At 46.0% G+C, this 15,805-nt stretch overlaps 1 protein-coding gene across 1 annotated transcript in view; it reads left to right on the plus strand.

Annotated features, from left to right (window-relative positions):
• Nucleotides 1–658: 658 nt before the first annotated feature.
• Nucleotides 659–15,805, plus strand: part of KCNH7 (potassium voltage-gated channel subfamily H member 7) — a 930,127-nt gene continuing 914,980 nt past the window's right edge. Inside the window, exon 1 of the mRNA XM_063933624.1 lies at nt 659–1,052. Within this exon, the coding sequence (XP_063789694.1) occupies nt 977–1,052 (76 nt within the window). The 5' untranslated portion in view covers nt 659–976. The remainder of the gene's footprint in view (nt 1,053–15,805) is intronic.

Genomic DNA, 15,805 nt, shown 5'->3' on the forward strand with positions numbered 1-15,805 from the left:
GGTGAGTGAAGAAATGCATATTAGCCTAATAGGCATAATAATAAATCCTATTATGAATATAGTAAATCACACACAAACAGGATCATAGATAATTATTATCCTTTATTTATATGGCGCCACAAAGGATCCGCAGCGCCCATTACATAGTACACAATCAAATGATCAAACAAGAAGACAGCACTTACAGTTAAAGATAATATAGGACAGGTATGGAAAACCAGGGGTTAGGTGCCATCAAAGGGAGTATGGAGTATAAGATAGGTTAAGCAAGAAAAGGAAATGCACATGAAGAAAGAAGCTTACAATCTAAAAGATAATGTTTCTCTAAAGAAAAGGTTACTGTAGTGAAGAAACAGGCTGCTGGCTTCATAATAGAACCACAATGGCCCCTTGAGCTGATGACAATAGGAGGCTGCAGACAATAAGGTCACATTCTATAGTACATTATAAGCACACATAGCTAAGCAGCTGCCAGATTCCCTGTGCATGTTCCACATGCTTCCTGCACAACCTGCTCTGTGACTGCTGACAGCTCCCTATGCTAAGAATGAGCTGCACACCCGGGGACCTGGAGGAGGGAGCCATTCCAGGGAGCTGCTGATGACACGGGCTCTTTAAGAGCAATAAGGGAGACATGCTCTTCCCTCTTTCATGGAGCCTCCTATAGAGGCTGCGCTGTGACTGCCTTTTCCCTCTCCCTCCCTCCCCTCCTCCCATAGCATCACTAGATGTGCCTGCCTGGGCTCCGGAGGTGAGGAGGGGAAGGACTCTCTGCATTGGGGTGGGGGACAGCACCTGGCAGGCAGCTTATGAGGCTGTAGGACCCCTTCTATCCCTGGCCTCCATTGTTCGCTGGAGAATGATTTGCGAAGGAGAAGACATCGTCCATATCCTGTAGCAGCAGCAGCAGCAGCACAGGAGACCCTGCTGCGAACTAGCATTGTGCACACTTGGAAACTGAACACTCACTTCCAAAATGCCTGTAAGGAGGGGGCATGTGGCCCCACAGAATACATTTCTTGGAACCATAATAAGGAAGTTCGAAGGACAAAGTAAGTGTTATACAGTAAGCTGGATTTATGATTATACAGTATATATTATTTTTCCTGCTACTGGACCATTGCAAAGGTAATTTACCAGGTATTTGCTACTGTCTGTTATAATATAGCTTGAGCATGAAAATATGTGCAATAATTGTATATCTCCCACAATACATTATATAGCTATAAACATATACATGTTGTGTTGTATAAAGCACCAATGGGTGTAGCTGCTTTGACCATGTAGGGATAGATGCAACTTTATAATGACACTTGCTATAGAGCAAGCTGTGGGGATGAACAGGAGGCACAAGGCAGTCTGGGTAAGGAGATCACTTTCTTATTGTACAGTAGGGCACTTAAGTTTGCCTTGAAGCTTCTTTGTAAGTGTTGAAGGCACACAGCGGGTTCATGAATGGATGGGTACCGTGCTGTAAATAGTCCAGTAACACGGTGTGTTCAGCAGGAGTAGGATGGAATATGCATTGTCTGCTACATTTGGGAGATGGGTTACGTAATGATTCACGATTGAGAGCTATGAGATGGTACACCGAGTGTTAATCTACAGGATATAACTGTTTCCATTACCTAAATGTATTTACATTGAAAATGGGGATTATATAGTTATTTTACCCTTTGGGTGAAATGGTTATTGCTAAACACTGGAGTACTCTCTCAGGTATATTTACCTGGACAGCAAACACACAAGTATGGACACACGTATGGCCAGCAAACACACAAGTATGGACACACGTATGGCCAGCAAACACACAAGTATGGACACATGTATGGCCAGGAAACACACAAGTATGGACACACGTATGGCCAGCAAACACACAAGTGTGGACACACGTATGGCCAGCAAACACACAAGTATGGACACACGTATGGACAGCAGACACACAAGCGCACAAACAGACATGAAAACATCATTCAGTTTATTAGTGGTTTATTTGTCAGTGCATTACCTTAAAAAACTGCAGGTAAGCCAGACCATAAACAGCTTCTCCATCGTTCTCTAGTATACAGACATATTATAAGCACAAGTGACCTTTTACAAAATGATTGGATGCTAAAAAGTCACTGGCTAATTGGATGCCTTCAAGGACAGGGTTCAACATTATTCAGTTTCAGACTCTTGTTAAAATAAACACATATAAGGTGACACAAATTAGATTTATGTTCATGTGTAGTGATTAAAAATTGATATAGGTCATAGCTGATACTGTAAGTGAGGTTCTCAACCTGTGATATGTGTACCCCAAGGGTAAGGATATATTTTACAGACTGAAGTAACCCTTAACTCTGACACCAAATAATATCAATTAGATTAGTACAGAATAAAAGTATTCAGAAGGAGAAGGGGTGCTCTTAAATAATTGAAACAAACAAGTACAGTATATATTTGCACAGATTAGGGGATACTTTGAATAAATGTAGACTTATGCCAGTACTTAATATAAACGACCATACTTGAATGGGCACTTGGAAAACATTTAATATCATGCTGGGGTACAAGTTAAAAAAAGGTTGTCACACCTTGCTGTACATCAGCTTTACATGAAACATATTGATCATATTTAAATAACATGTAAGCAACATTCTGCTAACCGCTAATATTAGTGTTTTGCGTTTAACTATTATACTCCTTAAACTGCTAATTAACTTTTATCAAAATTATGTATGGTGTAATTTTATATGTTATGTTTATACAGTATATCGCGCTTAAAGAAGCTTTTACGGCTGTAACTATGCTGTAACTATATAGCAATCAATGATTATTATGTTAAAATCTAGAGAAAAGAGTAGCCAGTGTTTTAGGAGCCCGCTCTGTGGGTGCGTCACCCCCAATGATTGTACTTACTTACCACTAACCTTGTCAAGGCATGACCTGTTTTAGGAGCCCGCTCAGTGGGTGCGTCACCCCCGATGACTGTGCTTACTTACCACTAACCTTGTCAAGGCATGACCTGTTTTAGGAGCCCGCACTGTTGGTGCATAACCCCCAATAATTGTGCTTACTTACCACTAACCTTGTCAAGGCATGACAGTTTTCATCCATATGCAGGGCTAAGTAAAATGAGCAGGGGGTAAATAAAATGAGCATTATCAGTCATTAAAAGAGTTGGCTGCTACGACTGAAGCCACGTGTGCTGTGCTCTGTATAATATTCTACTTTTAGCAAAAGCTGAAGCATTGTATACCATAGTATAGATTGTGAAATAGATGGTCGGAAAGCTACAAGACCTTAGGAACATATGCCGACAGACTTTAAATCCCCATAGGAAAACTAAAATCTAAAGGCACTATTTTTCAGCATATATCCAGTATCTTAGATAATTTCATGTTTCACATATATAGTATATATTTTAAGCACTTACTGTATAATACATTGGCCCTCATTCCGAGTTGATCGGTCGCAAGGCGAATTTAGCAGAGTTACACACGCTAAGCCGCCGCCTACTGGGAGTGAATCTTAGCTTCTTAAAATTGCGACCGATGTATTCGCAATATTGCGATTACTAACTACTTAGCAGTTTCTGAGTAGCTCCAGACTTACTCTGCCTGTGCGATCATTTCAGTGCTTGTCGTTCCTGGTTGACGTCACAAACACACCCAGCGTTCGCCCAGGCACTCCCACCGTTTCTCCGGCCACTCCTGCGTTTTTTCCGGAAACGGTAGCGTTTTCAGCCACACGCCCCTGAAACGCCGTGTTTCCGCCCAGTAACACCCATTTCCTGTCAATCACATTACGATCGCCGGAGCGAAGAAAAAGCCGTGAGTAAAATTACTTTCTTCATAGTAAAGTTAATTGGCGCAGTCGCAGTGCGAACATTGCGCATGCGTACTAAGCGGATTTTCACTGCGATGCGATGAAAAATACCGAGCGAACAACTCGGAATGAGGGCCATAATACATTATAGTTTGTGGTAAACAAAAAAAATTTGTAACATAAGAAGTGTCTGCCTTCTGATAACTTTGGTTCTCCAGATAATGTGGAACTAAAAGTTCAGCATGCCATACTTAATGTTAAACTACTCAGATCTTTGAAGCATAAGTAGTCCAGATGTATTATTCTATAGGGGCCTAGTGTGCAATACTGGCTATGAAAGATTTTGGCTATACTAGAAACTATGGGGGTCATTCAGATCTGATCGATGGGCTGCGATTTGTGCTGTCCTACCTTCAGATAGTCGCCGGCTACAGGGGGAGTGTATTATTGCCGTGCAAGTGTGCGATGCTATGTGTACGCCGAACTGCTTAAATTCTGTGTGTGCAGTCTCTGCGCAGCCCAGGACTTACTTCTAAAGTGCAACAGAATCAGGCTGATCGGGGCCGGAGCTGACGTCAGATACCCTCCCTGAAAAAGCTTGGGAATGCCTGCGTTTTCCCGAACACTCCCAGTAAACGGTCAGTTACCACCCACAAACGGCTTCGTCCTGTCAATCACCTTGCGAACACCCGTGCGAACGGATTTTTCGCACCATCCCATCGCTGAACGGCGATCTCGATTGTCCGATGTGTGTGCACATTGCGGTGCATATGCATGCGCTGTTATCACCTGATCGCCCGCTGTGCGAAAACAGCACAGCAGCAATCAGATCTGAATGACCCCTATATCGTCAAGTTTCTAGCCAAAATAGACTGTGCATGCACAGTCTGTTTTTTCCAACGATGACGATCCACGGGAGCGCGCAACGTGCGTCGTTGGTTCTATACACACCTGCACTCGTTTTTCTAATGATATAAACTGTATAGTCCATATCGTGAGCTCATATCGTATGCTCCTATATGGTGGATGTTCAGTGTTATTTATTTGTTATCCGGAGGAAGTAAAAAAACAACGTACAAATGCTAATGAGAAGAGGAACATTCACGTGTAAAACCTACTGTGATAACGCAGTCCTGGTAACACATGATAACAGCATGAGTGCTGTACAGTCTGTCAGTCATAGCTTTGTAACTGAAAGATTGCAGATTGTTTGTAGACCCAGATTCAGAGGCACAGACTTTCCCGGGTGCCAGGAAATATCCAGTAATGTTGGTGTATAGCAAAACTTTACCATTTCAGTACAAAGACTTATCAGAACATACTCTTATTCTGTAATATGATCACCATCCACACGTTTGCAGCTAATACGTAATTCTGCTTCACAGAATATGACTCCGATGAACAGGTTATAAAGACAGGATTTAAATATTTGGAACTTGGACGGGAACGAAACGTATTCATTTTCATTACATCCTATTGTGTATATTGCGATTCGATTGAACGTGTATATTAACAAGTGCTGTACACACCATCTATTTTATGCGGCCTGGTCAAGTGAATTATACTGTATAGCTAATATTTGTGTGTGTGTCTACACAATATATTCCATAATTACGTGACATTATATTTTACGCACCGTGAGCTTTCCCACACTTACATTTTACAGATTAATATAAAAAGTAAAGTTCTGGTATAGGTTATCACTACTTCCTAATCCAATTTCCCAGTCACTCATATACATTTTCCACACTGGACAGTTCATTATCTCCCTTAATTTTACACTTCTCATGTCACTTAGCTAATTGTTCTAAGAAGAGCTGATAGGACTTTCAGACATCTCTCTAGGAGCACATTCCTTCGGTCAGTGTTCCCTGTGCGATCTGGCAGTAAATGAATTCAGTTTCCTTTTGTAGGGCTACATAGAAAATATGCTATTGAGCACACAGGAAACATTTTCCTAACATGTTCATTTTAATACTGTTATCTACATATTGCCCATATTATTAATTCTGAAATCTGATTTAAATTCTGGGATCCACAAATAGATCTGGCTTCAGCCAATTTTGCATAATAATGTAGATCCCTGGGAGAATCCAGCTAATCATAGTGCAATGTAAAGTAGCCAATCAGCAAGGATCAAGAAGCGTCACTTGTCTACTGTTTATAGAGGGAGATCAGAGCCCCTGTGGCATGCATTGAAATGTTACAGGGAAAAGCATCTATCAATACTGCTACAGGTTGAGTATCCCATATCCAAATATTCCGAAATACGGAATATTCCGAAATACGGACTTTTTTGAGTGAGCGTGAGATAGTGAAAACTTTGTTTTCTGATGGCTCAATGTACACAAACTATGTTTAATACACAAAGTTATTAGAAATATTGTATTAAATGACCTTCAGGCTGTGTGTATAAGGTGTATATGAAACATAAATGAATTGTGTGAATGTAGACACACTTTGTGTAATACACAAAGTTATAAAAAATATTGGCTAAAATGAGCTCCAGGCTGTGTGTATAAGGTGTATATGAAACATAAATGTATTCTGTGCTTAGATTTAGGTCCCTTCACCATGATATCTCATTATGGTATGCAATTATTCCAAAATACGGAAAAATCCCATATCCAAAATACCTCTGGTCCCAAGCATTTTGGATAAGGGATACTCAACCTGTACTTGTGATTGTGACTGGTGACGTGAGCTGTGGCTTATCACTACCTTGCATTTTACTGTTCTAGTTGTCATTTATATTTCTGTTATGTGTACATAGAGGCATTGCCTGATTTCATTATTTATTAATTGACTTCATACTGTGCATACATATGCTCACTTCATTAAGCACTAGAATAAAACCAAACACCATTGCTTATGCATTGTGTCATTATATAGTTAATCCTGTGCTGTTACTGGCGTACTGTGTACAATGAACTGACTGAAGCAGAAAACTTGACTTGTCATTTGTGCACTTAGTTATCATCATGTATAAATACTCAGCAATATATTTCCATTCCACCTGGTACAGATTTTACTGCAATATAATTGACACAAAAAAGTGTTTTTCTGCCCTTATCACTGTCACTAGTTTTCCTGTCCATTCCCACTAATGGAAATAGTTTTGTACTGGGAAGCCGCAATACTGAGTTTATTGCATTGACAGTTACAGATAATGAAACTTGTGAATCTATATACCGTATATACTCGAGTATAAGCCGACTTTTTCAGCACATTTTTCTATGCTGAAAAAGCCCCCCTCGGCTTATACTCGAGTCAACGGCTGCAGCAGACGCCGTGGGCTGTGTGGGCGTCCGCTGCAGCCGGCTCCAGGGACAGACACTAGAGGTCATTATTGACCTCTAGTGTCTGTGCTTCGTTGCTATGGGAGAGACGTCATGACGTCTCTCCCATAGAGATGATCGGGTGCCGGGAAGCGGGCGGCCAGACGGAGCGACGGCCAGACGGAGCGGGCGGACAGACGGAGCGGAGCAGTGCAGCAGCAGAAGAAGCGGTCGGGAAGCAGGAGCGGGGCAGTGGTAAGTATTGTTTTTGTGTGTGTTTGTGTGTTTGTAAGCGGCGACGGGGGCACAGCAACAGGGGGCAAAGAAAGAGGGGGCACAACTACTGGGGGCAAAGAAAGGGGGCACAACTACTGGGGGCAAAGAAAGAGGGGTCATAACTACTGGGGGCAATGAAAGAGGGGGCACAACTACTGGGGGCAAAGAAAGGGAGGGCATAACTACTGGGGGCAATGAAAGGGGGCACAACTACTGGGGGCAAAGAAGGGGCATAACTACTGGGGGCAAAGCAACGGGGGCATGTTTTTATCTGGCACTGTGGGGGGGATATCTGTCACTGGGGGTATATATGGCACTGGGGGCACAACCCTAGCAACAAGCATTACCCCCTGGCAACAAGCATAACACCTACCGCATGAAACCCCTGGCAACGAGCATGACACCCTGAGCATGAAAACCCCTGGCACCGTGCATTTCCCATGCTGGGCAGCCTTGCGACAGGCCGCCTCAGGTGCTGCATATGCAGCCAGATCTGCAGCCATATCCTTACCTGCTGATATGGCTGCAGATCTGGCTGCATATGCAGCATCTGAGTCCATCTCTGAATAAGGGCCCTCATTCCGAGTTGATCGGTCGCAAGGCGAATTTAGCAGAGTTACACACGCTAAGCCGCCGCCTACTGGGAGTGTATCTTAGCATCTTAAAATTGCGACCGATGTATTCGCAATATTGCGATCACAAACTACTTAGCAGTTTTAGAGTAGCTCCAGACTTACTCTGCCTGTGCGATCAGTTCAGTGCTTTTCGTTCCTGGTTTGACGTCACAAACACACCCAGCGTTCGCCCAACCACTCCCCCGTTTCTCCGGCCACTCCTGCGTTTTTTCCGGAAACGGTAGCGTTTTCAGCCACACGCCCATAAAACGGCCTGTTTCCGCCCAGTAACACCCATTTCCTGTCAATCACATTACGATCGCCGGAGCGATGAAAAAGCCGTGAGTAAAAATACTATCTTCATAGCAAAGATACTTGGCGTAGTCGCAGTGCGAATATTGCGCATGCGTACTAAGCGGAATTTCACTGCGATGCGATGAAAAATACCGAGCGAACGACTCGGAATGAGGGCCAAGGTCCTTAGTGCTTATTCTTAGTGCTTACTGCTTAGTCCTTAGTGCTTACTGCTCCTCAGTTATACTATCTACAACCACTGTGAAACAATCTCAGCTTTTCCGTTCCTTCCATTATTTCCCCAAAATTCCTGTTTGCACTGTCTTTGCCTTTACCGCACCCCACTTCTCATTGTTCATTCTATATTATACCCACTCCATTCTATATTATTCCTCTGAACAACACTACTGTACTGGAATTATGGCTCCTCGATCCTGTCCCATACCAATCCTCACTGCTAGGTCACCCCCCCCCCCCTTTCCAATTTCCGGACCACCCACATGCATTCAGAACCCAGTCAACGTGATCCCCATCTCCCATGTCCCCTCCTTTCCTTTCTCCTGTGCACTATGGAATGCTAGATCAATCTGCAACAATCTGCCAACTATCCATGACCTCTTCATCTCCAACTCTTTTAACCTTCTCGTCGTCACTGAAACCTGGCTCTCCTCCTCTGACACCCCCTCCCCTGCTGCCCTCTCCTACGGAGGCCTTTCCTTCACCCACTCAGTCAGACCTGATGACCGGCAGGGTGGAGGTGTGGGCATCCTTCTCTTGCCAAACTGCACCTTTCGTGTCATCCCACCTGAGCCCTCCCTCACCTTCTCCACCTTTCAAGTCCACGCTATCTGCCTCTTCTAACCCATTCACCTCCTTGTGGCAGTGATCTACCGCCCCCCTGGCCGCTGTTCATCTTTCCTTGACAACTTTCCTGCCTGACTTCCCCTCGGTGACTTTAACATCCCTATTGACATAACTAATACTTCCACTAATCTTCTTGCCCTTTCCACCTCCTTTGGACTTTCTCAATGGACCTTCACCCCTACTCACAATCTCGCCCACTCCCTCAACCTTGTCTTCTCTCACCAATGTGATCTCTCTGATTTCTCAAACTCTTCATTCCCTCTCTCTGACCACCATCTGCTTTCTTTCACCCTCTCATCTTCCCTTCTCCTCTCCACGCCCAGACCCACCATCACCAGACGCAATCTCGGGTCTCTCAACCCCAGTATCCTGTCCTCCCTCGAGACTTTCCTTTCTCCTCTTACCATTATGACTTGTCCCAACCAGGCAGCCTCCTTCTATAACTCTTCCCTAACTGCTGCTCTCGACTCTATGGCCCCCCTCTCCTCTTTCCCCCTCAGTCGCTCCAAACCCCAACCCTGGCACACCAAACGAACACGATTCTTACAAAAATGTTCACGCTCCACTGAACGCTCCTGGAGGAAATCTCACTCTCTGGCAAACTTCCTCCATTTCAAGTTTATTCTCTCCTCCTACAGCTCTGCTCTTTCCATCGCCAGGAAATCCTTTTTCTAAGTACTCATCTCTTCTCAGTCCTCCAGTCCACGCCGTCTCTTTGAAACTTTTAACACCAGTGATTTTCAACCTTTCTCTGACGTCCTAGTGGATGCTGGGAACTCCGTAAGGACCATGGGGAATAGCGGCTCCGCAGGAGACTGGGCACAAATAGAAAGCTTTAGTACTACCTGGTGTGCACTGGCTTCTCCCCCTATGACCCTCCTCCAAGCCTCAGTTAGATTTTTGTGCCCGAACGAGAAGGGGGGTCTCCTGAGCTTCTTAGTGAAAGTTTTAGTTTAGGTTTTTTATTTTCAGTGAGACCTGCTGGCAACAGGCTCACTGCATCGAGGGACTAAGGGGAGAAGAAGCGAACTCACCTGCGTGCAGAGTGGATTGGGCTTCTTAGGCTACTGGACACCATTAGCTCCAGAGGGACCGATCACAGGCCCAGCCTTGGAGCTCGGTCCCAGAGCCGCGCCGCCGGCCCCCTTACAGAGCCAGAAGCAAGAACAGGTCCGGAAAATCGGCGGCAGAAGACATCCTGTCTTCCACAAGGTAGCGCACAGCACTGCAGCTGTGCGCCATTGCTTCTCAGCACACTTCACACTCCGGTCACTGAGGGTGCAGGGCGCTAGGGGGGGCGCCCTGAACAGCAATAGAAACACCTTGGCTGGCGAAAATGCATCACATATAGCCCCCTGGGCTATATGGATGAATTTTAACCCCTGCCAGATTTCCACAAAAAGCGGGAGAAAGGCCGCCGAGAAGGGGGCGGAGCCTATCTCCTCAGCACACAGGCGCCATTTTCCCTCACAGCTCCGCTGGAAGGACGTCTCCCTGACTCTCCCCTGCAGTCCTGCACTTCAGAAACAGGGTAAAAAAGAGAGGGGGGCACTAATTGGCGGGATATTAACAATACAGCAGCTATAAAGGGAGAAACACTTATATAAGGTTGTCCCTATATATATATATATAGCGCTCTGGTGTGTGCTGGCATACTCTCCCTCTGTCTCCCCAAAGGGCTAGTGGGGTCCTGTCCTCTATCAGAGCATTCCCTGTGCGTGTGCTGTGTGTCGGTACGTTTGTGTCGACATGTATGAGGAGGAAAATGACGTGGAGGCGGAGCAATTGCCTATAATAGAGATGTCACCCCCTAGGGAGTCGACACCTGAGTGGATGGCTTTATGGAAGGATTTACGTGACAATGTCAGCTCCTTACAAAAGACAGTTGATGACATGAGACAGCCGGCTAATCAGCTAGTCCCTGTCCAGGCGTCTTAGAAACCATCAGGGGCTCTAAAACGGCCGTTACCACAGATGGTAGATACAGACGTCGACACGGATACTGACTCCAGTGTCGACGGTGAGGAGACAAACGTGACTTCCAGTAGGGCCACACGTTACATGATCACGGCAATGAGAGAGGTTTTAAACATTTCTGATACTGCAAGTACCACTAAAAAGGGTATTATGTGGGGTGTGAAAAAACTACCCGTAGTTTTTCCTGAATCAGATGAATTAAATGAGGTGTGTGATGAAGCGTGGGTTTCCCCCGATAAAAAACTGATAATTTCTAAAAAGTTATTGGCATTATACCCTTTCCCGCCAGAGGTTAGGGCGCGTTGGGAAACACCCCCTAGAGTGGATAAAGCACTCACACGCTTATCAAAACAAGTGGCGTTACCGTCTCCTGATACGGCCGCCCTCAAGGAACCAGGTGACAGAAAACTGGAGAATATCCTAAAAAGTATATACACACATACTGGTGTTATACTGCGACCAGCAAGCGCCTCAGCCTGGATGTGCAGCGCTGGGGTGGCTTGGTCGGATTCCCTGACTGAAAATATTGATACCCTGGATAGGGACAGTATATTGTTGACTATAGAGCATTTAAAAGATGCATTTCTATATATGCGAGATGCACAGAGGGATATTTGCACTCTGGCATCAAGAGTGAGTGCGCTGTCCATCTCTGCCAGAAGAGGGTTATGGACGCGACAGTGGTCAGGTGATGCGGATTCTAAACGGCATATGGAAATATTGCCTTATAAAGGGGAGGAGTTATTTGGGGTCGGTCTATCGGACCTGGTGGCCACGGCAACTGCTGGGAAATCCACATTTTTACCCCAGGTCGCCTCTCAGCATAAAAAGACGCCGTCTTATCAGGCGCAGTCCTTTCGTCCCCATAAGGGCAAGCGGGCAAAAGGTTCCTCTTTTCTGCCCCGGGGCAGAGGAAGGGGAAAAAGACTGCAACAGACAGCCAATTCCCAGGAACAAAAGCCCTCTCCCGCTTCTGCCAAGTCCTCAGCATGACGCTGGGGCCTTACAAGCGGACTCAGGCACCGTGGGGGCCCGTCTCAAGAATTTCAGCGCGCAGTGGGCTCACTCGCAAGTGGACCCCTGGATCCTTCAAGTAGTATCTCAGGGGTACAAATTGGAGTTCGAGACGTCTCCCCCTCGCCGGTTCCTGAAGTCTGCTTTACCCACGTCTCCCTCCGACAGGGAGGCAGTATTGGAGGCAGTTCACAAGCTGTATTCCCAGCAGGTGATAATCAAGGTACCCCTCCTGCAACAAGGGAAGGGGTATTATTCCACGCTGTTTGTGGTACCGAAGCCGGACGGCTCGGTGAGACCTATTTTAAATCTGAAGTCTTTGAACACTTACATACAGAGGTTCAAATTCAAGATGGAGTCACTCAGGGCAGTGATCGCGAACCTGGAAGAGGGGGACTATATGGTGTCTCTGGACATCAAAGATGCCTACATCCATGTCCCCATTTACCCTTCTCATCAAGGGTACCTCAGGTTTGTGGTACAAAACTGTCACTATCAGTTCAGACGCTGCCGTTTGGATTATCCACGGCACCCCGGGTCTTTACCAAGGTAATGGCCGAAATGATGATTCTTCTTCGAAGAAAAGGCGTTTTAATTATCCCTTACTTGGACGATCTCCTGATAAGAGCAAGATCCAGAGAACAGTTAGTAGTCGGAGTAGCCCTATCTCAAGTAGTGCTACGGCAGCACGGCTGGATTCTAAATATCCCAAAATCGCAGCTGATTCCGACAACACGTCTTCTGTTCCTAGGGATGATTCTGGACACAGTCCAGAAAAAGGTGTTCCTTCCGGAGGAGAAAGCCAGGGAGTTATCCGAACTGGTCAGAAACCTCCTGAAACCAGGGCAAGTCTCAGTGCTTCAATGCACAAGAGTCCTGGGAAAGATGGTAGCTTCCTACGAAGCGATTCCATTCGGCAGATTCCACGCAAGAACGTTCCAGTGGGATCTGCTGGAAAAATGGTCCGGATCGCATCTTCAGATGCATCAGCGGATAACCCTGTCCCCAAGGACAAGGGTGTCTCTTCTGTGGTGGTTGCAGAGTGCTCATCTTCTAGAGGGCCGCAGATTCGGCATTCAGGACTGGGTCCTGGTGACCACGGATGCCAGCCTGAGAGGCTGGGGAGCAGTCACACAAGGAAAAAATTTCCAGGGCTTGTGGTCAAGCCTGGAGACAACACTTCACATAAATATACTGGAGCTAAGAGCCATTTACAATGCTCTAAGCCTAGCAAGGCCTCTGCTTCAGGGTCAGCCGGTGTTGATCCAGTCGGACAACATCACGGCAGTCGCCCACGTAAACAGACAGGGCGGCACAAGAAGCAGGAGGGCAATGGCAGAAGTTGCAAGGATTCTTCGCTGGGCGGAAAATCATGTGATAGCACTGTCAGCAGTATTCATTCCGGGAGTGGACAACTGGGAAGCAGACTTCCTCAGCATGTTCCCTCCTCTGCCTCTCATACCCAAGGTACTGAGAATCATAAGAAGGAGAGGAGTAAGGACTATACTCGTGGCTCCGGATTGGCCAAGAAGGACTTGGTACCCGGAACTTCAAGAGATGCTCACAGAGGACCCGTGGCCTCTACCTCTAAGAAGGGACCTGCTCCAGCAGGGACCCTGTCTGTTCCAAGACTTACCGCGGCTGCGTTTGACGGCATGGCGGTTGAACGCCGGATCCTGAAGGAAAAAGGCATTCCGGATGAAGTCATCCCTACCCTGATCAAAGCCAGGAAGGATGTAACCGTGCAGCATTATCACCGTATTTGGCGTAAATATGTTGCGTGGTGCGAGGCCAGGAAGGCCCCTACAGAGGAATTTCAACTGGGTCGTTTCCTGCATTTCCTGCAAACAGGACTGTCTATGGGCCTAAAATTAGGGTCCATTAAGGTTCAAATTTCGGCCCTGTCAATTTTCTTCCAGAAAGAACTGGCTTCAGTTCCTGAGGTTCAGACGTTTGTCAAAGGGGTACTGCATATACAGCCTCCTTTTGTGCCCCCAGTGGCACCTTGGGATCTCAATGTAGTTTTGGGGTTCCTAAAATCACATTGGTTTGAACCACTCACCACTGTGGACTTAAAATATCTCACATGGAAAGTGGTAATGCTGTTGGCCCTGGCTTCAGCCAGGCGTGTCTCAGAATTGGCGGCTTTGTCATATAAAAGCCCTTACCTAATTTTTCATTCTGACAGGGCAGAATTGAGGACTCGTCCTCAATTTCTCCCTAAGGTGTTTTCAGCGTTTCACTTGAACCAGCCTATTGTGGTACCTGCGGCTACTAGGGACTTGGAGGACTCCAAGTTGCTGGACGTAGTCAGGGCCCTGAAAATATATGTTTCCAGGACGGCTGGAGTCAGAAAATCTGACTCGCTGTTTATCCTGTATGCACCCAACAAGCTGGGTGCTCCTGCTTCTAAGCAGACTATTGCTCGTTGGATTTGTAGTACAATTCAGCTTGCACATTCTGTGGCAGGCCTGCCACAGCCAAAATCTGTAAAAGCCCATTCCACACGGAAAGTGGGCTCATCTTGGGCGGCTTCCCGAGGGGTCTCGGCTTTACAACTTTGCCGAGCAGCTACTTGGTCAGGGGCAAACACGTTTGCTAAATTCTACAAATTTGATACCCTGGCTGAGGAGGACCTGGAGTTCTCTCATTCGGTGCTGCAGAGTCATCCGCACTCTCCCGCCCGTTTGGGAGCTTTGGTATAATCCCCATGGTCCTTACGGAGTTCCCAGCATCCACTAGGACGTCAGAGAAAATAAGAATTTACTTACCGATAATTCTATTTCTCGTAGTCCGTAGTGGATGCTGGGCGCCCATCCCAAGTGCGGATTGTCTGCAATACTTGTACATAGTTATTGTTAACTAAATCGGGTTATTGTTGTAGTGAGCCATCTTTTCTAGAGGCTCCTCTGTTATCATACTGTTAACTGGGTTCAGATCACAAGTTATACGGTGTGATTGGTGTGGCTGGTATGAGTCTTACCCGGGATTCAAAATCCTTCCTTATTGTGTACGCTCGTCCGGGCACAGTATCCTAACTGAGGCTTGGAGGAGGGTCATAGGGGGAGGAGCCAGTGCACACCAGGTAGTACTAAAGCTTTCTATTTGTGCCCAGTCTCCTGCGGAGCCGCTATTCCCCATGGTCCTTACGGAGTTCCCAGCATCCACTACGGACTACGAGAAATAGAATTATCGGTAAGTAAATTCTTATTTTTTTTACTCGCGGCACACCGAACAATATTTTAAAATTGCCAAGGCACACCATCAGTTCCCCACAGAAAAAAACAAAACACACACATTGGCCCTCACAGTAATAAAAAAAATCCACACATACATTGGCCTACACAGAAAAAACAATCCACATTGCTCCCCACATAAATCATGTTGCTCCCTACATAAATCCTATTGCTCCACACATAAATAAATCAAATTTCTCCCCACATAAATCCTATTGCTCCCCACATGAATTATTCCCATTGTTCCCCCCATAAATCCATAAATTCTTGTTCTCCCCACATAAATCCTATTGAAATCCTATTGTTCCCCACAGGAGAAATAAAATAACAAATATTACCAGCTGTCCTCCTCCCTGTTCCTCAGTGGCGGGGGTTGTTCATAGTGGAGTGCTGCAAATACTGAGCAGCGGGCGGTCGGACAGGTGTGGATGTGGGTAGG

This window comes from Pseudophryne corroboree, chromosome 7 (assembly GCF_028390025.1).
Source record: "Pseudophryne corroboree isolate aPseCor3 chromosome 7, aPseCor3.hap2, whole genome shotgun sequence".
NCBI lineage: Eukaryota > Metazoa > Chordata > Amphibia > Anura > Myobatrachidae > Pseudophryne > Pseudophryne corroboree.